The sequence below is a fragment of the Kogia breviceps genome, chromosome 1 (genome assembly GCF_026419965.1).
Source record: "Kogia breviceps isolate mKogBre1 chromosome 1, mKogBre1 haplotype 1, whole genome shotgun sequence".
In the NCBI taxonomy this organism is placed as follows: domain Eukaryota; kingdom Metazoa; phylum Chordata; class Mammalia; order Artiodactyla; family Physeteridae; genus Kogia; species Kogia breviceps.
Genome location: NC_081310.1, coordinates 202,218,947 through 202,241,011, shown reverse-complemented (window position 1 = coordinate 202,241,011; position 22,065 = coordinate 202,218,947). Strand labels below are relative to the sequence as shown.

Genomic DNA, 22,065 nt, shown 5'->3' with positions numbered 1-22,065 from the left:
GGGGGCTCAGGCTCGGGCTGGGGCTGGGAGGGACCGGGCTGCATGCGGGTCCCCTTTCCCCAGGCCAGACCTGACAGGCCTTGAGCACCGCCACCACCATCACGTGAGCCCTAAGGCCAGCCCATTTGCTGGCAGAGTCCAGGGTCTCTGCCTGGGGGAGGCCGGCCCTGCCCCCACTGGCTCCCACTGGTCCCAGGGCTTGCCCCTCCCACATGCTGATCCCCTGCCTCCCCTCCTCCAGCAGGGCCCACCCATGATGTCCCAAGCTACAGTGGCAGCAGACAGGGCTCCTGTGCGGGCGTGTGCCCAGTGCGTGCGTCTGTGGTTTAAACCCTGGCACTGTCTGCGGGCCCCTCCCTGAGTCAAGGGATTCAAACTGCAGTCCTGGGGGCTGCAGTGAGAAGTAAGTGGGAAATGTGTCACTGCCTGGGCTCACCACACCAAGTTCTGGGCTCTGGGCCAAGCCCTGCCCGGAGGAGATAAAAAGTCAGACCCTGCCCTGGGTGCTCCAAATCCGGGGCATCGCCACTCTCAGTGTGGTGTGGGCAGTGCCAGGGTGTGGTGAGGTGAGGTGAGGGGGTGGGAGGCTCCCCTGAGGAGAGAGTGAGGCCAGCCAGGGTCAGGGTCTCCAGGTGGCCTGACAGATTGCTACTCTGGGTCCATCGCGGCCTGGGGTTGGGGGGGACCACTTTGTGTATTGACTTTTCCTGCAAGGTTTCAGTAGACCCTCAGGTTCCAGGGCTCCAAGAGGTTTGAAGACCTCTGCTGTGGGCGATGGGGGACCCGGACAGGGTGGGTGACCCTGCTGGGATTTGGTACTAGTGCGCCTGGGCGCAGAACTGAAAGGAGTCCAAGGAGATGGACCTGAAGAATTGGGTGCTGGCTGGCAGGTGGTTGTCCCAGCCAAAGAAGGGTGGGGGGAAGCCCTCCCGACGAGCAGGGAGTGAGCGAGGTGTGTGTGGGAGGACTCCAGGGACATGTTTGTGAGGCAGCTGCACACGTGATGGGGAGGACGGGAGTCCCAGGTGAGCCGCGCGCCCTGGCCCGTTGTGACGTCAGGGTCTGGTCTCGACGTTCCCGGAAGGCCTCTGGGGGGCGCTCCAGCCTTGCGGTCTGGGCCTGGAGACCCGGGACTATTTGCATAACGCTCATTTACATCGGACTCATTTGCATGATTCTGTCACCTCGCGGGCGCGAGTTGGGGGTGCGAGAATGGTTTGAGGTGCTGCTGTCAGTTCCTAGGGAGGGGTGGCGCATCCTCTCAATTGAGCCCAGCCCACTCCCCACCTGTGTGTATGCACCTGGAGACGCAACCCCCACGGTGCCTGGGTCGCGCCAGGAGGAGCAGAGACATTGACACGCACACGCGGTAACACGCAGACCGCAGCCCAGAACCGGGTCCTTCGTGCGGGCCGATCCCCCCTGCGGGGACACAGACAGACCCTCGGACACTCCGCCGCGCCGCCGCTCACACGCACAGCCCAGCCCAGCCCGGCCGGGTGGGAGCGGGAGGGGACCCTGTGCCGCCCCACTCTCGCCCACCTGCTCGCCCCCGCTACCCAGCCCCCCAGCCGTCCCCCGGCGCCCGCAGGCCCTGCGTTCTCTCTGGTGCCGACGCCCTCCCGTCCTCGTCCGCCCGATCCTCCTTGCGGCGCAAGCCGCGACTCCCCGCGGACGCCGGGGTCCCCGGAGGCGTCTTCCTTTGTCTCCGCTCCCCGCCCTCCCTCCGCGGCGCCCCTCGCTCACCGCCTCAGCCCCGGCCTGGGCGCGGGGAGCGGTGCGGCCCTCCGCGGCCACCTCTTTCTTCTCTCCCTCCGGAGGCGCGCGCGCCCCTCCCGCTCGCAGCCGTCGCCGCTCCCGCCTCTGCCGGGACCGAGCAGCCGGCACCCGCCGAGTCCCGGGCGAGGGGCGCTCGCCGCCCTGCCCGCTCGGACCGGCTTCTCCTGGACCGCCGCGCGGGCAGGGGCTGGGGCTGCGGGCCTCCCCGAGGCTGCCTGCGGGAAGCTGAGCCCAGCGGGAGCCCCGCGGAGAGCTGCGGGCGCCTCCGGCCCAGGCCCCGGCCGGCGTGGACAGCAGGGGTGGTGCTGGCCCTCGGTTCCTCGTCCGCCTCCCTCCGAGCCCAAACTTGGGATTTCTACGCCAGGAGAATTCTGCACACCTCCCATCCTGAGCCTCAGGGGCTGTGGAGGGGGCCTGGCGCGCCCCGCTCCCCAGCTCTGACTGGAGCTGAACTTTGAGAACATAGCGGCTGTCAGCCGCCCCAGGGGTCCAAGAATGGGGCGAGTGGCACCGAAGAGGCCCAAGGGCACCCCGTGAGGACCCCTACGCCTCGAGTGGGGGCTGAGGAGCCCGGCCATGCCTCCGCTGCCGCTAGAGCGGGACCCCCGGCAGCGGCGCGGGGTCTCCCTGCTGGTGCGGTATTTCATGATCCCCTGTAACGTCTGCCTGATGCTCCTGGCCACCGCCACGCTCGGCCTCGCGGTGCTACTCTTCCTGAACAACTGTACGTCTGTGGGGGTGGCAGCCTCCTGGGCCCAGGTGACCCTGCCTCTCTGCTCGCCGAGGTCCCCTGCCTTGGCCGCCAAAGATTAGGGGACAGGCAGGGCCACAGAGAGGCCGTCAGCTGTGGCGTGGCTCAGATGGGCCACTGCATCTTCTGGGAACACCATGGGTCATTCTCTGCATGCCTGGGCCCCCCGAAAGGCTGTCTGTGGGCTGCTGGGGGGGCAGGGGCCGGCCCTCATCCTGAGCTGCAGAGACAACTTTCGTTGGGGGGTTGGGGGCAGCTGGCTATGCTGGGAATGGGGGCTTTGGCAGGGCCTGGGGCTCATCTCGGGAATAGGTGGCCGCCCACACCCCTGCCACTGGGCCTCCCTGACAGGTGTCAGACCATGATGTACAGCTGGAGGGGCAGAGAAAAGCCAGGGCCTCTGTCTGTGTCCACCGCCAGGCCTCAGCCTCTGTCTTTGTCCGCCTTCAGGGCTCAGAGTGGAGCCAGGGAAGGGGTGTGTGCAGGCAGGGGTGACCCCTCCAGGCCGGACAACGGGACAGGCTACGGAAGGACTGGCTCGGGTGGGAGGGGGCGGGACGCCTGACTTGGAGATTTGGTTTTTTTCCAGACAAACCCGGGACCCACTTCACGCCAGTGCCCCCAACGCCTCCGGATGGTGAGTGAGCGCTCGACTGGTGACAGACTGAGCTTGGCAACGTGTGCCTAGAGGAGCGGTGGCGCTCTTGGTGGTCGGGGGCCATTCTTGGGGGGTGTACGTCAGACGTGTTAGCTGTGCCTGGAGCAGCAGGAGGCTGGATGAGGGACCCTGGGTCTTTCCTGGAGAGTCCACAGTGGCGGCAGCAAAGGAACGTGGGGCCTGGAGTCCCTGGACCGGGCCCCGTCTAGGCCTCAAAAGTTGGGGCTGACTTAGTCCTGGAGCCCACAGGTTGAGAGATGGGTCAGAAGACGTGGACAGAGGGCGTGGGGGGCCAGGGGCTCAGGGAGAGGGCCTCGGCGGGACCAAGAACAGCTGTCTGAGGAGGGATGGGCGGGTCTGTTCCTGGACTGCGCAGGCTGGGCCTGGCCTTCTTGACCGGCTTTGTGGGCTGGGGCCCCGGCCTCCCTGGGGGCTGCTGCAATTAAGCTAATGTGGGAGGGGAAGAGAGGAAGCTGTCAGGGCCTCAGGAGGGCAGGGAAAGGGGTGGCCTGGGGTCCTCTTGGGAGAGGGGGCTGCTCCCAGGTCTGCTTTCAGTGCCTGGGTCCCCTGCTGGGCAGGCACGGCCCGGGTCCCTGGAAGTACACGGAGAGCCATCCATACATGGGATGGGCCCTGGGAGGGGGCAGGTCCGCACCGGGCTGGGGGTTTGGGCCCAGGACTGAGCCTCTCAGGCTGTGGACAAGAGGCCTGGAGCTGGCCGGATTTAAACACCTTCCTCTCTCCCAGCGTCCTCAGCCTTCTCTCCTCAAGCCCCAAGGCCTGCCGTGTCTCTTTTCCTTCGCACGTGCATCGGCTCGCCCCACAGCCTTCCATGTGGGCCCCACACCTGCCCTCTGACCCCATCACACATTTCGGGACGGCCACCCCCCATGACCGTCCTCACCCCTCCCAGGCGCGCACACAGCACATTCTCGGTCACAGGCAGGGCTCAGGGCGTGCGCTCCGTCCTCCAGCCTACCCAAGTCTGGGGAGAGAGTTAAATATACCCACTCCAACCGGCGGAGGCTATAAAAAGCCACCACCGCCTCCGGCATCGCACATTGTGAGGGAGCCTCGGGCAAGGAAGGAGTGAGGCTCCTTCAGGAGGGCAAGCGTGGCAGAGTCCCAGAGGTGACGCTCAAGGGCCGTGAAGCGTGCAGGTCCTGGGCGCTCCACCTGCGCTAAGGAGGGGCAGCCTGCATGATGAGGGTGCAAGTCTTGGAGGACGAGGAACCTACCGGTCATGCAGGAGTAGGTGTCCTTGGCCCAGGGCTTAGGACCTTGGGTGGTGTCCGGCTGGACCAGGGTGACCAGAGGGCGAGAGAGGCTTGAGCCCCAGGGCACAGACAGAGAGCAGCTGGGCTGGGAGCCTGAGGGGCAGTGAGGTGACCAAGTCCTCGGCCATGGGGTCAGGACCCTGGGAGAGACCTTGATCAGCAGGTCCAATTGAAGCCAGATAGAGCAGCCAGCCAGACGGAGGAAGTGCCCCGGGGTTTGGCCTGGGGGTCCCCAGGGCCTTGGGCAAGTGAGGGCTGAAAGTGAGAGGAAGTGCTAAGGGAGAGAGAAGGAGACCACGGGAGGTGGAAAGTGAGGAGAGGGTCTATGAGTAGACAAAGTGTTGAGCCAGGACAGAGGGGTGGCCGATAGGCCGGCAGCTCTTACTGCTCTAGTCATGGCAGCACCCTGCACAGAGTGGAGTGCTGGGCCTCGCCAAGCCTTTGCAGGTATTGGCCCATTTAGCCTCACAACAACCCTGGAGGGTAGGTTCTGTTGTCCCCATTCACTGGAGGAGATGCTGAGCTGTGGCGAGGCGATAACTTGCCCACCGTCACTTGGTGGGTGAATGCAGGTAGGGGCAGCCTGGCTCCAGGATCTGATGAAGCATCTGCGTGGGTGCCCAGATGAGGTGAGGGGAGGACAGGATGTTGCAGCGAGTTCAGGCTGGGGTATCCATGCTGGCCCCGCCCTTGCCTCTAGCCCCGGGTCACTCAGCCTGTGGGGGGTGGGGGCGGGGGTCCCCAGACACACCTGCCGGCTGTCGCTATGGTGACAGCTCCCTGCACTGCCCCACCCCCCTCGGAGTTGAGGGTGCTTCCTCCTGCCCCACCGCCTGCGCCTGCTGGGAGGTGATGGGGGCGCCCCCCGACCCCCATAACGTATTAATGATAAGTGGACCCAACTGAACGTTTCTTGGATCCAGACAGCCGCGGCCCGTAATGGGCCTATGACACCCCGCCTATGGGGATGTCACCCTGGGTGACATCTGGGCCCTGTCCTGACAGCTCTGCAACTCAGTGAGCGGGTGCGTGCTGGCGACACTGCAAAGTTGAGAACGAAAATGTTTAAAGAAGAAAACAGTTGGGTCCACGGGGCCCGGTGTGCTAGGGTCCCTGAGGAGGTCATGCTGAGTGTGAGGCGGGGCAGCAGGACCCGGGGAGGGCGTGGGGGCCCAGGAGGACAGGTGAGGAAGGACGAGGCGTGTGGGTACCCGAGGGGCCCTAGCGAGACTGCAGCTGGTTGGCCTAGGAGGGAGGGCAGGCCAGGAGCCACAGCAGAGCACGGACCCGCGGGAGGCCGGCTGTGGGGACGTGGAAGGTGGGGGAGTGGGCAGACAAGAGCCCAAGTGGGGACAGGCCTGAGGAGAGGGGAGGCCTCCAGAGAGGCAGGAGGGGGAAGAAGTGAGAGGAGAGGGGTGGGGGCCGGCAGGGCACTGGGCTCTGCGCCGAGGGTGGAGCATGTGACCTGACCTCAGATAACCCCAACCCCTGTCCTGCGGCTGTATGACCTCGGGCCGGTCCATGAAAGGCAGAGGAGCTGGTCCCTGGGGAGGTGGCGGGGGCCAGGTGTGGGCAGGAACACTGGAACAGCTCCCAGGGAGGGGCCGGGGCGGGCCGGGGTTCCGAGGGGTAGGTCACAGTCGGAAGAGGGGCTTCGATTCTGAGGCGGGGACGCTGATTCCCTGTGATAGAGTCGGCCTGGGGGCTGTCTGGCTGTCCTCTGTGTGGGGAGTGGGTCAGGAGCAGATGTAATGCCCCCTCCACAGCTGCGGGGCTGGGGGGCGCGGGGGCAGAGAAGGCTCTGCGTGGGGGAGGTGGTTGAGAGGCGGAGGGCATGAGGCCCTGGCTGTGGTGGGCGCACCCGGGGTTCCTGTGAGTGCCAGCACGAACGTGGCTGGGCACGCATGTGCATGTGTGACCGTCCGTGCAAGATCCTGGCAGGTGTGTGGACGTTGGACTGTGCACCTGATGACCGTGGGCCTGGAGGCGGCAGGGGCCGGGCCCCGACCCACCCCGTCGCGTCTTCCGCCCCACCCGCAGCGTGCCGAGGAATGCTGTGTGGCTTTGGCGCCGTCTGCGAGCCCAGCGCGGAGGAGCCGGGCCGAGCCTCCTGCGTGTGCAAGAAGAGCGCCTGCCCCAGCGTGGTGGCGCCCGTGTGCGGCTCAGATGCCTCCACCTACAGCAACGAGTGCGAGTTGCAGCGGGCGCAGTGCAGCCAGCAGAGGCGCATCCGCCTGCTGCGCCGGGGGCCCTGCGGTGAGTGCGGGGCAGGGCCTTGGTGAGGGGGATGCGGGAGGGCGGGGACTGTGGTGAGGGGGTGGGGCCTGTGGGGGGGGGCGCGGGGGCGGGGCTGGAGCGGGCCTTAGTGAGGAGGGATGAGGAGGGCGGGGCCTGCGGTGAGGTGGGGCGCGGAGGGCCGGCCGCTGGCCAGTGTGACCCCACCCTGCTCCACCCACAGGGACCAGGGACCCCTGCTCCAATGTAACCTGCAGCTTTGGCAGCACCTGTGCGCGCTCTGCAGATGGACTGACAGCCACGTGCCTGTGCCCTGCCACGTGCCTGGGGGCCCCCGAGGGCCCCGTGTGTGGCAGCGACGGCACTGACTACCCCAGCGAGTGCCAGCTCTTGCGCCAAGCCTGCGCCCACCAGGAAAACGTGTTCAAGAAGTTCGACGGCCCTTGTGGTGAGCGCTACGCCTGCGCATGTAGCACGACCCCAGCCAGTCAGTGTGTGCGCACAGCGGCAGCGCCCTGACCTCCACCTTCCCGCCCCCAGACCCCTGCCAGGGCGCCCTCAACGACCTGAGCCTCATCTGCCGTGTGGACCCACGCACGCGGCGCCCCGAGATGCTCCTGCGGCCAGAGAACTGCCCTCCGAGGCAGGCGCCCGTGTGTGGGGACGATGGGGTTACCTATGGTAACGACTGCATCATGGGCCGAACCGGGGCCACCCGAGGCCTCCTCCTCCAGAAAGTGCGCTCTGGCCAGTGCCAGCCTCGAGGTGGGCGGCTCCTGGGGGAGGGCCCCGTCCTGGCACTCGGCATGACCCAGGGCCCTGCCTGTCCCCACCCTCCCCTGCGTGCCTCACGGGTCCCCACTCATCACCGCGTGTGCCCGTGGATGCCCTGCACATCCCAGCGTGGCGGCTGCCATGGTACGCTGGCTCTTCTGATCTCCTTGCCCCCCCAGACCAGTGCCCAGAGGCGTGCAAGTTCAGTGCCGTGTGTCTGTCCCGCCGAGGCCGCCCCCGCTGTTCCTGCGACCGTGTCGTCTGCGATGGGGCCTACAAACCCGTGTGCGCCCACGACGGGCACACATACGACAGTGACTGCTGGCGCCAGCAGGCCGAGTGTCAGCAGCAGCGCAGCATCCCCGCCAGACACCAGGGCCCGTGTGGTGAGCGCCGTGGGCAGGCCCCGCGCTGCAAGAGGCCGGTCCGCCGCGGGCCGCGCCCGCCGCCCGTCATCACGCACCATCTCCATCCTGAGCCATGCTTCTCCTTCCTGGGGCTGTGGGCGACAGCTGGCCACTCGGGGGAGCCTCGGCAGGGCTGTCGTCTGTCAGCGGGCTCTGGGGTGGTGGGATCTGTCAGGAAGGTGCCCGCAGCACCTGGGGGGGTGTGGGGCAGAGGCAGGGGTCCATGGGCAGGCTCCCTGGTACCTGCCCGACAGCCCTCAAGCCCTCCGGGTCCCACACTCTTGGGACACACAGCCCCCTTAGAGGCAGCGTCTCAGTCGGGCTTCGAGGGACCAGGAATGGGCAGAGACAGCGTGTCCTGCGTGGACTGGGGCTCTGCCCACCTCTAACTCCGTCCCCGTAGGCCGGTCTGTCCATCTTTCCGGTCTCTCTTTCTGCGTCTGTTTCCTCTCCTCTGCTCTCCCTTCCCTCTTGGCTCCACCTCTTGTGTCTTCCAGCCTGACCTGCTGGCAGGATGAGGTACCGCGCCTGCCGCCAGGAGCCCACAGCCCGAGGTCTGCCCCCCGCGCGGCAGGGGGGGGGTGGCTCGCTGCTGCCTGGCCTTGTGGTCCTCAGAGCAAGTGGACAGACACCTCCTCCCCCGTGTGGCCCTGGGTGTGGCTCTGGGTTGCAGACTCCTCCCCCCACAGAGAGAGCACCCACACACACCCACGCATGGGTGTCCCGGGGCTGCTGCTGGTCAAGGGTCAGTGGCCTGGGTGGGCTGGTAAAGCTGGCCCTCCCACCAGCCCCTGAGATCGGTCCAGAAGCTCCTGTGTCTAGAGGGCAGCCCCGCCCCACCCTCATGCGGGGCCCTGGGGCCGTCTGAGTCTGTGTCCCTGTCCACCTCTGTCCTGCGTCTGTCCCTTTCTCTGCTGTGTCCTGTGCATCCACCCTTCTCCTGGTCCACTCTTCCCACACCATCCCCACCCTGGGAAAGGGTCTGCTGCGTGGGGCTGCGGGCTTTGCGCATTGCCTAGGAGAGCAGGTGGGGACCCCGCTGAGTGCCCACGTTCTCCCCAGACCAGCCCCCGTCCCCATGCCGCGGGGTGCAGTGTCCATTCGGGGCGATGTGTGCTGTGAAGAATGGGGAGGCCGAGTGTGCGTGTCAGCAAGCGTGTTCAGGCATCTACGACCCCGTGTGTGGCGGCGATGGCGTCACGTACGGCAGCACGTGCGAGCTGGAGGCTACGGCCTGCGCCCTTGGGCGGGAAATCCGAGTGGCTCGCCGAGGACCCTGTGGTCAGTGGTGGATGAGTGGGTCTAGCTGGGGGGGGGGGTTGGCCGTCCTCGTCATCGTGGTGATGGAGCCTTCTCCCCAGACCGCTGTGGGCAGTGCCGCTTTGGAGCCCTGTGCGAGGCTGAGACCGGGCGCTGCGTGTGCCCCTCCGAGTGCGTGGCCTCGGCCCAGCCCGTGTGCGGCTCTGACGGGCGCACGTATGCCAGCGAGTGTGAATTGCACGTGCACGCCTGCACACGCCAGATCAGCCTGCACGTGGCCTCGGCTGGACCCTGCCGTGAGTAGGGCTGGGGGCAGCCGGCGGGCTGTGGTCCCGTGCCTCCTCCACCCAGTATCAGCTGACCCCCGCCCGGCCCTGCCTTCTGCAGAGACCTGCGGAGACACGGTGTGCGCCTTCGGGGCCGTGTGCTCAGCGGGGCGGTGTGTGTGTCCCCGGTGTGAGCGCCCTCCGCCCGGCCCCGTGTGTGGCAGCGACGGCGTGACCTACCGCAGTTCCTGCGAGCTCCGCGAGGCGGCCTGCCAGCAGCAGACGCAGATAGAGGAGGCCCGGGCGGGGCCGTGTGAGCAGGGTAGGCTCGGGGGCAGCTGGTGTGGGCTGCTGGGTGCCAGCCTCGGCCGGGACCCTGAGATGACCTGGCCTCTTGCCCGCAGCCGAGTGTGGCTCGGGAGGCTCGGGCTCTGGAGAGCACGGCGAGTGTGGCCCGGAGCTGTGCCGGCAGCGAGGCGGCATCTGGGACGAGGACTTGGAGGACGGGCCGTGCATCTGCGACTTCAGCTGCCAGAGCGTCCTGAGGAGCCCTGTGAGGCCCCCCTCCCCTGACTCCCACGGGGCAGTGAGGCGGGGGCCGTGGCCGCCCACACCTGCCCTGACCCCATCCCTCCAGGTGTGCGGCTCGGATGGGGCCACCTACCGCACTGAGTGTGAGCTGAAGAAGGCCAGGTGTGAATCGTGGCCAGAGCTGTACGTCGTGGCCCAAGGAGCCTGCCGTGGTGAGTGGGCGTGCGGGCGTGTCCGGCTGTGTGTGGGCACACATGTGCCTGTTCAAAGGTACGTGTGCCCACAGGTGTGAGGCTTGTGGGGGTCTGTGTCTTGTTCGAAGTTGCTACTTGTATGCTGTGGTGGGCGTGTGTGAACACGCGTGTCGTGTTTGCAGTGTGTGCTGTTACTGCGTATCCGTATTTGTGCAGCTGTGGTGCATGGACGTGTGTGCCTGCCAGTCAGCAAGTGTGCACGAAGCACCTACTGTGTGCAGGGGGGCATCAGTGAACCAGCGAGGCCCACCCTCCCGGCACTTTTTCCTACGGGAGGAGACTGACGGTGACCGGCAATCGTTGTATCTTTGCTCACGCACAAGTGCTCCTGTGTGTGTCTGCGCGCGGGGGAGTGTGGTGTACGTGTGTGCCTGCCGCCTTGCAGAGGCCCACTAATCCGAGCGTGTGTCTCTGGCTGTACGTGTGTGCACGGGGCTTCACGTCCATGATCTGTGGGCGTTTCACGTGTTGCTGGTACTTGGTGTGCAGACACATTATTGTTCTCATGTGTGGTATGGGGTTCTCACCTGTGACCCGAGCTGCAGACCCACAGGTCCTGGCGGGAGCTGGCATCAGGAGGGCTGCGTGGTGACAGCGGGGCGGGTGAGGCAGAGTGGCCGTGCCCAGGTTGAGCGTCTGGCCCTGCCTGGCACCTCAACCCCTGCCTCTCCCTGCAGCCCCCACCTTGGCCCCGCTGCTGCCTGCGGATGCCCTGCACTGCGCTCAGACCCCCTACGGCTGCTGCCGGGACAACATCACCGCTGCCCGGGGCGTGGGCCTGGCCGGCTGCCCCAGTGAGTACCCGCGCCTGGCCCTGACCCGCAGCCGGGCAGAGCCACGCAGCTGCAGTGACCCTGTCTTGCCCTGGCCTTGCAGGCTTGTGCCAGTGCAACCCACATGGCTCCTACAGTGGCACCTGTGACCCGGCCACAGGCCAGTGCTCCTGCCGCCCGGGCGTGGGGGGCCTCAAGTGTGACCGCTGTGAGCCCGGCTTCTGGAACTTCCGTGGTATTGTCACCGATGGCCGGAGCGGCTGTACCCGTGAGTGACAGGGCCCGTGATCGGTCCCCAGCTGAGCACTGCTGCCTGTCCACCCTGTCCCTGTTTTCCTCATTCCCTGCCTGGCAGGGGCTGGGCCAGGCTCTGGAGCCCGTGGGGAAGCCAGGCACAGATCTCAGCCTCCTCCCCTGCCTCCCAGCCTGCAGCTGTGACCCCCAGGGGGCCGTGCGGGACGACTGTGAACAGATGACCGGGCTGTGCTCCTGTAAGCCCGGGGTGGCCGGACCCAAGTGCGGGCAGTGTCCAGACGGCCATGCCCTGGGCCCTGCTGGCTGTGAGACAGGTGAGGGCCAGACCTGGCACTGCCCCTGGCCCCCTGTGCTGGGGATGAGGCCGTCATAGGGATGGGGTTTCCTGAGCCAGGGGGCTCTCCCATGTCTGTGCCCCAGACTCTTCGGCGCCCAAGACCTGTGCTGAGATGCCTTGTGAGTTTGGGGCGTCCTGCGTGGAGGAGGCTGGCTCTGCCCACTGCGTGTGCCCAACGCCCACCTGTCCAGGGGCCAATGCTACCAAGGTGAGGGATGGGTAGAGTGGAGGGTAGCAGGGGTGCGGAGGGGCTTCCCCCCAGCACCCGTACCCTGTGCCCCAGGTCTGTGGGTCAGATGGAGTCACCTATGGCAATGAGTGCCAGCTGAGGACCATCGCCTGCCGCCAGGGCTTGGACATCTCTATCCAGAGCCTCGGCCCTTGCCAGGGTAAGGCCTTGCCCACTGCCCCAGACTGACCAGGAAGGCCTGACCCTGCTCTGACCACCAGCCCCACCACCTGGAATCTCCTCTCCTTACAGAAGACATCACTTCCGGCCTCCGTCCGACATCTGCATCCGTGGCCACCTCAGGGCTTGACCTGAGCAAGGCACTGCTGCCTCCACCCAGCGCCCTCTCCCTGGCTCCCAGCAGTACCCCTCGACCTGCATCACAACCTTGGACCACTGCCAGCATCCCCAGGACCGCTGCAAGGCCCGTGCTGACCATGCCTCCCACGGCCCCCTCCCTGGCAGCCAGCCTCGCCACACCTGCCTTTGGCGAATCTGGCAGCGCTGATGGGAGCGGTGACGAGGAGCTGAGTGGTGACTTGGAGGCCAGTGCGGCTGGCTCAGGAGGTGAGCACAGGCTCTGGGACATGGCGGCAGGGCCCAGGAGGGCTGCACCTGGGGCTGGGCTCAGACGGCACCTCCCCAGGACTCGAGCCCCCTGAGAGAGACAGCGCTGGGACCCCCGGGCCACCCATGGAGAGGGCTTCCTGCTACAACTCACCTATGGGCTGCTGCTCAGATGGCAAGACACCCTCACTGGACACAGAGGGCTCCAACTGTCCTGGTGAGTGGGTGGCTGGGGGCCAGGGTAGAGCATGAGGAACGGCCTGGACACATCCAGAGATGCTGTTTCTCCTCCCGGCCACAGGCCTGTCCAGCAGGTGGGCACCCAAGGGTTTGTGATCTTCTGAATTTAGCACACATGTGCAGGCGGTCTTGGGGATTCAGTACATGCACACATAACGTGTGTTCTCGGCCCCCACACATGCGTGGGTGCCCAGGACCCTGTGGCTAACCTGTTTTTCCTGTTGCAAGCCGGCCTGGGGCACTGCTCCAAGGAGTCTGTCTGGTAACCGATGCCAGCCCTGCCCCGGGGTCCCCACTAACCTCATGACCATCTGACTAACCGCCACCTGCCCTGCACCCCGCGTGGCTTGCTGCTGGGGCCTGTGCCCATGGCTGGCCCAGAGGCCAGGCAGGTGCCAGGCAGGACCTCACTGCTCCCTCTCCCACAGCCACCAAGGTATTCCAGGGTGTGCTGGAGCTCGAGGGGGTCGAGGGGCAGGAGCTGTTCTACACGCCAGAGATGGCCGACCCCAAGTCCGAGCTGTTTGGAGAGACCGCCAGGAGCATCGCGAGCGCGGTAAGTGTGGGGCCGCGGCCAGGGTGGCAGCCCCTACCCAGCCACTGGCCTTTTTCCCAGGACAGACACAGAGAAGCCCTGGGGGGGGGGGCAAGAAGGGAGAGGGCCCAACGGTCAGCCTGGGCAGCTTCCCAGAGCCCGAACTCACTCTCCACCTGTAGCTGGATGACCTCTTCCGGAACTCGGACGTTAAGAAGGACTTTCGAAGTGTCCGCCTGCGGGACTTGGGGCCTGGCAACTCCGTCCGAGCCATTGTGGATGTGCACTTTGACCCCAGTGAGCCCCCACCCCAGGCCCCCCGGGAAGTGGGGGGGCCGCCCTGGTCTCCACCATGCTCAGGGTCCCTCCTCCTCAGCCACAGCCTTCAGGGCACCCGATGTGTGCCAGGCCCTGGTCCGGCAGATCCAGGCATCCAGGCGCCGGTCCCTCGGTGTGAGGCGGCCTCTGCAGGAACACGTGCGGTTCATGGACTTCGGTGAGAGCCTGTTCCGGCCGCCAGCCACAGCTTGTCCCCACCCTCTGTCCCGCACGCTGTGCGCTGCGCTTGGGATCCCTACTCCTTGCAGACCCTGACAGTTTCTCCTACCCCCAGACTGGTTTCCTGCATTCTTCACGGGAGCCACCCCTGCTGCAGCCACAGCCAGAGCCACCACTGTGGCCCGCCTGCCACCTTCAGCTGTGACCCCTCGGGCCCTCTATCCCACTCACACAAGCCGGCCCGTCAGCAGGACCACAGTGCCCCTCACCACGCGCCGGCCCCCCACCCCTGGCCCTAGCCGTGTGCCTGCACGCCGGCCCCCGCCCCCAGGCACCCAGCAGCCCCCAAGGCCCTGTGACTCCCAGCCCTGCCTCCACGGGGGGACCTGCCAGGACCAGGGCCCGGGTGGAGACTTCACCTGCCGCTGCACAGCGGGCAGGGAGGGCGCTGTCTGCGAGAAGGGTAAGGTCATCCATGCGGGGGAGGGGCAGGGAGGCAGAGGGGGCCAGGTTGGGGAGGGCCGGGCCGCCGGGAGTGGGGGGCCGGGCAGGGGGCCCTGGCTGGGGTGAGGGGCCGGTTGGACTCCCTGGCCCAGCACTGGGCACAGGGCTGGCTGGGGGTTTCGGACCGGTGGTCAGAGCCCGGGCAGCCGGGTCCTCTGTGCCCTCCACCGCCCCTCCGTCTCCTGCAGCACCGCGCCCCTCCGTGCCAGCCTTCGGGGGCCACTCCTTCCTGGCCTTCCCCACCCTCCGTGCCTACCACACCCTGCGCCTGGCGCTTGAATTCCGGGCGCTGGAGCCCCAGGGTCTGCTGCTCTACAACGGCAATGCCCGGGGCAAGGACTTCCTGGCACTGGCGCTGCTGGGGGGCCGCGTGCAGCTCAGGTGGGTGGCGGGTGGTTGGGGGGTCAGGGATGAGGGTGGTCCTGGTTCTGTTTGGCTATCCTGAGCGCCTGTTCCCGCCCCCCAGGTTCGACACAGGTTCGGGGCCCGCGGTGCTGACCAGCTCAGTGCCCGTGCAGCCCGGCCGGTGGCATCACCTGGAGCTGTCTCGGCACTGGCGCCAGGGCACTCTCTCGGTGGACGGTGAGACCCCTGTCCTGGGCCAGAGCCCCAGTGGCACTGACGGCCTCAACCTGGACATGGACCTTTTTGTGGGTGGCGTCCCGGAGGACCAGGCTTCCGTGTGAGCATGGAGGAGGGTGGTGTGGCCCCGACCGCAGACCCCCGACCTTGGCCCTGATCCCTGACTCTTGGGGGGTGGCATCCAGGAGGTCCAAGCTCCCTGTGGATAACAAAGGGGTTGGAAGGATGGGTGTGGACCACGGCTGTGACCCTGGCCTCAACCCCAGCCCTTGACTGTGATCCCGATTCTGTCCTGATCCTGAGGACCAAGCTGCAGTGTAATCACCAAGGAGGGGCTGGGCTGGCCCTGACCTTCAGTTCCAACCCTTGACTCTCAACCCAACCCACCTCCTAATTCTGTGGGTTGACTGTCCATCTTGTGAGGATGGGACTGTCCATCTTGTGAGGACCAAAAGAGGGGCCGGGGACGGGGAGCAACCCTGACTCACGACCCCGGCTGACTGAGGGATGCCAGTGTCACAGTTGGTTGTGAGAGAGGACAGACAGCTCTGGCCTCTGACCCCTGACCCTCTCATCTTGGCGGCAGGGTGCTCGAGCGGACCTCTGTCGGCGTTGGTCTTAGGGGCTGTATCCGCCTGCTGGACATCAACAACCAGAGGCTGGAGCTGAGTGGCTGGCAGGGCTCTGCGACCCGAAGCTCTGGAGTGGGCGAGTGCGGGGACCACCCCTGTGTGCCTGACCCCTGCCTCGGCGGGGCCCCGTGCCAGGCCCTGGAGGCCGGCATGTTCCACTGTCGGTGCCTACCCGGCCGCTTTGGTGAGGGCGGGCCCTGGGCTGGGTGCTGGGGGGACCTGTGTGTCTGTGCTTGGGACTCAGGCCTCCTGGGACCCCAACCTGCCTCCCTCCAGGCCCGACCTGTGCTGACGAGAAGGACCCTTGTCAGCCGAACCCCTGCCACGGGGCAGCCCCCTGCCGCGTGCTGCCCCAGGGCGAGGCCAAGTGCGAGTGCCCCCGGGGCCGGGAGGGCAGCCTCTGCCAGACAGGTGGGGACAGCGGTGCTCAGGGCAGGGCCGGGGGTGGGGGCTCTGGGGCTCTGGGGTCAGGGCCCGGCACCCTGTGTGATCCTCTCCTGTCCTCGCAGTCTCAGAGCGAGAGGATAGCCAGCCTTTCCTGGCCGACTTCAACAGCTTCTCCTACCTGGAGCTGAAAGGCCTGCACACCTTTGAGCGGGACCTGGGGTCAGTTGGGCAGAGGGGTGGGCGAAGGGGGAAGCAGCCCCCAACCCCATCCAGCCATGGGGTGAGGGGGCATCGAGACATCCCCGCCTGCCCTCATGTGACCCCAGGGAGAAGATGGCGCTGGAGGTGGTGTTCCTGGCCCGGGGTCCCAGCGGCCTGCTCCTCTACAACGGGCAGAAGACAGACGGCAAGGGCGACTTTGTGTCGCTGGCACTGCACGACCGTGTCCTGGAGTTCCGCTACGACTTGGGCAAGGGGGCAGCGGTCATCAGGTGGGCCGCACGGGGCGCAGGGGGCTGGCCTGGGTGCCTGTGCCGTGTCCCTCAGGCCCCTGCCGGGCAGGCCGGCAGAGCCCCAGTGTGCTCACGGCGCCCCCCGCCCTTCTGCAGGAGCAAGGAGCCAGTGGCCCTGGGCGCCTGGACCAGGGTGTCCCTGGAGCGAAACGGACGCAAAGGAGCCATGCGGGTCGACGATGGGCCCCGTGTGCTGGGGGAGGCCCCGGTGAGTGAGTGTTTCCTGGGCCGCCCCACCTGCTCCGCGCCGCCCTCCTCCTCCCGGGAGGCGCGCGGCCCCACCCATCGCCGAGCTCACCGGACTGTTTTCTCTCCTCTGCCCCGGGCCTCTGTCTGTGTCTCCTCTCCGCTCTCACTGCTCCCCGGCCCTTGCTCTGCACCCCCGCCCCGCTCGCTCTTCGCTCTTCGCTCTTCGGATGCAGAAATCCCGCAAGGTACCGGCTCCTCTCATCCTGCTCCGCCCTCTTCCGCCGCCTCCGCCCCTACACTAGCTCCTCCCCCACTAAGCCCGCGTGTGGCCACGTCTGTGATGAACTCTGCTTCCACCAGGCTGGAGGGCGCGGGGTGGGTCATCACCGGCGGGCAGGCCCTGGTCTGGGGCCCGACCTGTTCCTGCCCGGCGGGTGGGCTCCACAGCCCCTCACCCTGCCGCACACCCCCCTCAGGTGCCGCACACTGTCCTCAACCTGAAGGAGCCGCTCTATGTGGGGGGGGCCCCTGACTTCAGCAAGCTGGCCCGGGCAGCCGCCGTGTCCTCTGGCTTCGATGGCGCCATCCAGCTGGTATGTGGGGCGGGGCTGGGACCCTGGAGGGGCGGTGCCCTGGTACAGTCTCGAGGAAGGGCCCACCCCAGAGGGGGCTTCTGTGCTCCTGGGATGGGGGCTGTCCGGGCAGGCTGGACACAGGCTCTTGGTTCCCTCCCCGCCCCCGCCCAGGTCTCCCTGAACGGCCGCCAGCTGCTGACCCGGGAGCACGTGGTGCAGGCGGTGGACGTCTCGTCCTTTGCAGACCACCCTTGTACCCAGGCCGAGGGTCACCCTTGCCTCAACGGGGCCTCCTGTCTCCCTCGGGAGGCCTCCTACGAGTGCCTGTGTCCTGGGGGCTTCTCGGGGCTGCACTGCGAGAAGGGTGAGCGCTTCCGGCACAGGGCCAAGGCTGGGCGGCGCGGGGGGCAGCCCGCCCGAGGCCGCACTCAGCCCGCTGTCTCTCAGGCCTGATTGAGAAGTCGGCCGGGGACCTGGACACGCTGGCCTTTGACGGACGGACCTACATCGAGTACCTCAACGCCGTGACGGAGAGGTAGTGTGCCCTCCGGAGCCAGGTGCCCCTCCACCCTCCGCTCTCTGGTCCTGTCTGCACAGCCGCACAGGACTAGACGCGGGACCCTCCGCTTCTGCCCCCGGCTCTGTGCCCACCTCCGCCCCTCCTCCACCCTCCTTCCTTCTCACTGTCTCTGTCTCTTTGATTCCAAGCGAACTGACCAATGAGATCCCAGCGTAAGTAGCTCCGCCCCCGCCATCACCGCCACCACCCTCTGCTCCTAAACCACCGGGCAGCACATCCCAAGGGCGGGGGCGGAACTTTGCATCCCCAGTGGAGGAGGACGGGGCTCTGGGGGAGCCGTTTGTGCTGCCCGGGCTCAGTCTCCCGGCTTGGAAGTAGGGAATCACCCCTTTCCCAGATGTGTGTTGGATGCCAGTCCACCCCTCCACCCCCTGCAGCTACTCCCCTCGCCACAGGGCACCGGCACGGCGTGCACGCGCGGGCACACTTGTAGACGTGCACATTCGTGCCCACGTGTCTGTGTGCACACTCGAGCACGTGTGTCTCAGTGTGCACATGAGCTCACGTGCTCCCGTGTGTGCGCACACCCACGTGTGGGGGGGGCCATCCGGGGGTCTCTCCCGACCAGGGGCCCTCGGTCTTCATTCCGTGTCACCCATGCCCCGGCTCTTCCCTCGGCGCCTGGCCTGGGCCGTGCCCGCCAGCTCTGCGTCTGCCCATGTGTGTTGCACGTGTGTCATGGCCAGGGCTCTGCGGTGGGTGGAGCCGATGTCCCAGGGTCCTGTGTGTCTTCAGGGGATGCTTGCTCCTCCCACCTTCCCCGGGTGGAGGCGGGGTGTGGGGAGGGGCTGCTGCTGGGCCCCGCCCCACCCCGCGCTGCGGGGCCGCGCTGTGCCCCTGCTCACCTGCCTCCCTCTCTTCCTGCGCCTAAGCCCTGAAACAGCGGATTCCAGGGCCCTTCCCAGGTGAGCAGCGGCCCCTGGCCCCTGCTGTCTGCCTGTTGCCTTGCCACCTCTCGGAGCATCTCTCTGCCGAGCTGTCCCTGTGTCTGTCCACCTCACTCCTCTGATTGCCCGTCTGGCCCCACCTCCCACCATCCATCTCTTCGGCCCAGCTGCCCATCCAGCTGCCCCGGTGGCATCGCTAGCCCTTATGGCCTCTGTAGTCACCTTCCTAGCACCCCTACCCCGTCCCCACCACCCTCGCAGAGGTCCTGACCAGCCCTCTCCCCGCCAGCGAGAAGGCGCTACGGAGCAACCACTTTGAGCTGAGCCTGCGCACCGAGGCCACGCAGGGGCTGGTGCTGTGGAGTGGCAAAGCCACAGAGCGGGCCGACTACATCGCACTGGCCATCGTGGACGGGCGCCTGCAGCTGGCTTACGACCTGGGCTCCCAGCCCGTGGTGCTGCGCTCCAGCGTACCAGTCAGCACCAACCGCTGGTTGCGCGTCAGGGCACACAGGTCAGCAGGGAGCCTGGGGCCGCCAAGAAGAGCAGCGGGCACTGCCCAGACTTGCCCGGCCAGGGTGTGGAGTTTGGTGGGGGAGGATGGGGAGGAGGGCTGGCGGCCCGACCTGAGGTCACTGCCAGTGCAGGAGGAGGGATGAGAGGGTACAGGAGAAGCGGTGATGGCCAGGGAACCCCTGATCTGAAAGGGGTTTCCCTGCTCTACCCAGACGCCGGCTGGGAACATGTCCCTCTGGTCTGAGCCTTGGCCGTCCCCTCCAGCAAAGCTTGACCCACAGGGGGTCCCCCTGCCCTTGGCCATCTGGTGCTCTCCTGGGGTCAGTGCTGCTCCATCCTGGCCCCCAGGGGTGACACTTGGTGACGCTCCCCAGGGTGTGGTGTTGGGGCGAAAGGGAGGGAGGGACCAGGGTCTGGAGCCACCTGATGGCTTCACACCCCCCCCCGTGCCCCCAGGGAACAGAGGGAAGGCTCCCTTCAGGTGGGCAATGAGGCCCCTGTGACTGGTTCCTCCCCACTGGGTGCCACGCAACTGGACACAGATGGAGCCCTGTGGCTGGGTGAGTGATTGGTGGGGGGGAAGCCAGGGGAGGGACAGCGAAGGGTCTCTGAGGGGCAGGTCCCATCCCCTGGAGCTGGCAACGAAGAGTGGTGCCCGTGTCGGCGCTACCCAGGACAGCAGATGGGCTGGCTGGGGCGGGGTCCCTCTCCCCTGCTGCCTTAGCCCCTGCCGTGCCCTGGGTGGTGTGGGGCCAGGAGGCTGGAGCTCGTCTGCTGGCCCCCTGGTCCCCCCGGGCACTGGCGGCTGCAGGTAACTCACCTGGTCATTCAGATGCAGTGGGCCCCTCTGCTGGCCAGTGCCCGGCCTGCCTGTCGCTGAGCCCAGTGACCTTTCCTCTGTCTTCCTGCAGGTGGCCTAGAGAAGCTGCCTGTGGGCCAGGCCCTGCCCAAGGCCTACGGCACGGGCTTCGTGGGCTGCCTGCGGGACGTGGTGGTGGGTCGGCGCCCGCTGCACCTGCTGGAGGATGCCGTCACCAAGCCGGAGCTGCGGCCCTGTCCTGCCCCGTGAGCCACACTGCAGCCACGACCCACCCTGCTGTAATTATTTTCTATTTTTGTAAACTTGTTGCTTTTTTTATATGATTTTCTTGCCTACGTGTCAGCCGGAGGGACTGCTGGCCCGGCCTCCCTCCCGTCCAGGCAGGCGTGCTGCAGAGACAGACTTGGTGCCAAGGGACTCCAAGGGGATGGGGGAGGAATGCTGCACATGGAGGGCTTGGCTCACTCAGCAGCCTTGGGACGTGCCCCTCTGCCTTGGGACACCGTGTCCCGGCCTCTCAGGCTGTGCCACCCCCGAGTATCCACTTGTGCTAGCCCCCGTGTTCTCCAGCCTGTCATCAGGCCCTGCATACACACATCGCCCATGTTCCATCTGGCGAGGCCTGTGTCCCCAGAGCAGGTAGGCACCGTAGGGTTTCGGGGGCCCTTCCTCTGTGCACGCCCCACAGGGCCTCTCTGGGTTCCCATCTGAGCCGCCCCTCCTCCCTGCCTGTGCTGGGCGGGACCAGCCTCACCAGGGCCCGCCGAGCCCAGGCCTCCTGTGCCAGTCCTGTGAAACAATGTCACTGTTGAGGCCATGCTGCGCCCCTCCCTCCAGCTGAGTCCACCTGTCCCAGGGCGCTGGAGAGCAGAGGCCGGGCACAGGCCTGCACCCTGGCCCGCAGCTGGCCCTGCCCATCCACCCAGCCACCCTGGACATGGCTGTGTCCCCCCTCCTCCCCACAAGGCCCCACGAGGAGCCCTGAGAGGGCGTGGGGCCACTTGTGATGTGGTGGACGTCCACTGCCTGCTTGCCTGGCGCGGCCAGCATCCCCTCTTGAGGATGCACGTCCAGGCCTGGCCACCAACCGCAAAGTCTTTATGTACTGATTTTATTTGACAGCTGGGGTGGCGGGGCTGTTGTCTTTCCTGTCCTGGCCCGAGGGCAGCTGAGGACACCACACAGCAAACCTGTCCAGTTCTGGTGTGAGGACCGGTTGTCCTTATCCAGGAGTGACCGGGAGCGGGCCGGGTGTCTAACCAACACCAAGGGGCAGGTGCGGGGTGGCAGAGACAGCTGCAAAGCCAGAGACGCCTTAAACTGCAGTGTTAGGTCTCATCTGGTCCCGTCCCCCCAGCCGCCCTCAACTGTCCTGGTGGGGGTGGCAGCCCCTCCCCCAGCCCGGCCCAGCTGTCAGGCTCAGAGGCTGCAGGAGCCTCAGAAGTCCTGTTACTAACTCCAGTCTGTGTTTGTGTCAATCACCGTGAAATAAAGTCTGAACACTTGCAAGAGGCGCTTGCGTCTGTCCACACCAACACCACTGCTCTCAACCCCGCCTCGCCCTGTGCTCGCCCACCTTGCGGGCTCCTGTCCCGGGAGCTCCTCGCCGAGCTTCATGGTGGTGTGCAGGCTTCAAGCTCCCTTAGGTGGCTCTGGATGGAGGAGGGGGTCCTGTGCTGGGGTGGGGGCTGCTTCTGGCGAGGACACCCTGAGCAGCGAGTGCGCACACTGTTGTGCGAGGGGCTGGCCGGGTGGGCCCGTGAGGCCCGCACCCCAGATAGCCTCTCTAGGGATGGCGGGCCTTGCAGCAGGCCGCAGCCCCTGCCACGTGTGCATGCGTGTACGTGTCTGCACATGTGTCAGCCTACGTCCGGGTGTCTGTGAACACAGGATGGGAGGAGGGGCTGTGAGGAGAGGCAAGGAGGGCCTCTCGGGGAGCCAGGATAGGGTGGAGGTGAGGCCTGTGGGGAAGGGAACCCTGGTGGGCGGTGGGCGGGTGTGGGCTGGGCTCAGGGAGGAGGAGGCACTGACTGAGGCAGGAGCACCTGGGCAGGCCCCCTGCTGCGTCTGCAGTGGCTGGGTTTGAGGGGCTGAGGCCACCTGAGTGGAGTCCAGGAGGCCGTGGGTTACCAAGCAGAGGGGAAGCTGGGCTGAGGCCTGGCACGTGAGGGAGGAGGTGGGCTCGGCTGAGTGAGGGGAGAAGAGACCCCCTTGGTGGGAGGACCAGGAGAGGGTGCTCTGGGAGCTGATGCTTC

At 66.9% G+C, this 22,065-nt stretch overlaps 1 protein-coding gene across 7 annotated transcripts in view; it reads left to right on the top strand.

Moving 5' to 3' along the window:
- Nucleotides 1-21,319, top strand: part of AGRN (agrin) — a 32,521-nt gene extending 11,202 nt beyond the window's left edge. Inside the window, exons 1-38 of one of the 7 annotated variants that reach the window (XM_067019969.1) lie at nucleotides 2,031-2,503; nucleotides 3,120-3,167; nucleotides 6,506-6,721; nucleotides 6,924-7,148; nucleotides 7,241-7,465; nucleotides 7,654-7,860; nucleotides 8,944-9,162; nucleotides 9,243-9,437; nucleotides 9,529-9,729; nucleotides 9,812-9,960; nucleotides 10,045-10,150; nucleotides 10,870-10,986; nucleotides 11,069-11,233; nucleotides 11,391-11,534; nucleotides 11,641-11,765; nucleotides 11,841-11,946; nucleotides 12,039-12,353; nucleotides 12,433-12,570; nucleotides 13,022-13,149; nucleotides 13,311-13,425; nucleotides 13,505-13,624; nucleotides 13,742-14,089; nucleotides 14,319-14,511; nucleotides 14,597-14,812; nucleotides 15,299-15,528; nucleotides 15,621-15,755; nucleotides 15,854-15,950; nucleotides 16,058-16,222; nucleotides 16,340-16,451; nucleotides 16,666-16,677; nucleotides 16,909-17,025; nucleotides 17,179-17,371; nucleotides 17,455-17,542; nucleotides 17,716-17,739; nucleotides 18,460-18,492; nucleotides 18,764-18,988; nucleotides 19,447-19,550; nucleotides 19,902-21,319. In XM_067019969.1, the coding sequence (XP_066876070.1) occupies nucleotides 2,356-2,503; nucleotides 3,120-3,167; nucleotides 6,506-6,721; nucleotides 6,924-7,148; nucleotides 7,241-7,465; nucleotides 7,654-7,860; nucleotides 8,944-9,162; nucleotides 9,243-9,437; nucleotides 9,529-9,729; nucleotides 9,812-9,960; nucleotides 10,045-10,150; nucleotides 10,870-10,986; nucleotides 11,069-11,233; nucleotides 11,391-11,534; nucleotides 11,641-11,765; nucleotides 11,841-11,946; nucleotides 12,039-12,353; nucleotides 12,433-12,570; nucleotides 13,022-13,149; nucleotides 13,311-13,425; nucleotides 13,505-13,624; nucleotides 13,742-14,089; nucleotides 14,319-14,511; nucleotides 14,597-14,812; nucleotides 15,299-15,528; nucleotides 15,621-15,755; nucleotides 15,854-15,950; nucleotides 16,058-16,222; nucleotides 16,340-16,451; nucleotides 16,666-16,677; nucleotides 16,909-17,025; nucleotides 17,179-17,371; nucleotides 17,455-17,542; nucleotides 17,716-17,739; nucleotides 18,460-18,492; nucleotides 18,764-18,988; nucleotides 19,447-19,550; nucleotides 19,902-20,059 (5,862 nt within the window). In that variant the 5' untranslated portion in view covers nucleotides 2,031-2,355 and the 3' untranslated portion in view covers nucleotides 20,060-21,319. Of the gene's footprint in view, nucleotides 1-2,030; nucleotides 2,504-3,119; nucleotides 3,168-6,505; nucleotides 6,722-6,923; nucleotides 7,149-7,240; nucleotides 7,466-7,653; nucleotides 7,861-8,943; nucleotides 9,163-9,242; nucleotides 9,438-9,528; nucleotides 9,730-9,811; nucleotides 9,961-10,044; nucleotides 10,151-10,869; nucleotides 10,987-11,068; nucleotides 11,234-11,390; nucleotides 11,535-11,640; nucleotides 11,766-11,840; nucleotides 11,947-12,038; nucleotides 12,354-12,432; nucleotides 12,571-13,021; nucleotides 13,150-13,310; nucleotides 13,426-13,504; nucleotides 13,625-13,741; nucleotides 14,090-14,318; nucleotides 14,512-14,596; nucleotides 14,813-15,298; nucleotides 15,529-15,620; nucleotides 15,756-15,853; nucleotides 15,951-16,057; nucleotides 16,223-16,339; nucleotides 16,452-16,665; nucleotides 16,678-16,908; nucleotides 17,026-17,178; nucleotides 17,372-17,454; nucleotides 17,543-17,715; nucleotides 17,740-18,459; nucleotides 18,493-18,763; nucleotides 18,989-19,446; nucleotides 19,551-19,901 lie in introns of those variants that run through there. The other 6 variants (XM_067019938.1, XM_067019940.1, XM_067019949.1 and 3 more) reach the window with 6 other exon arrangements.
- The last annotated feature ends 746 nt before the right edge of the window (nucleotides 21,320-22,065 follow it).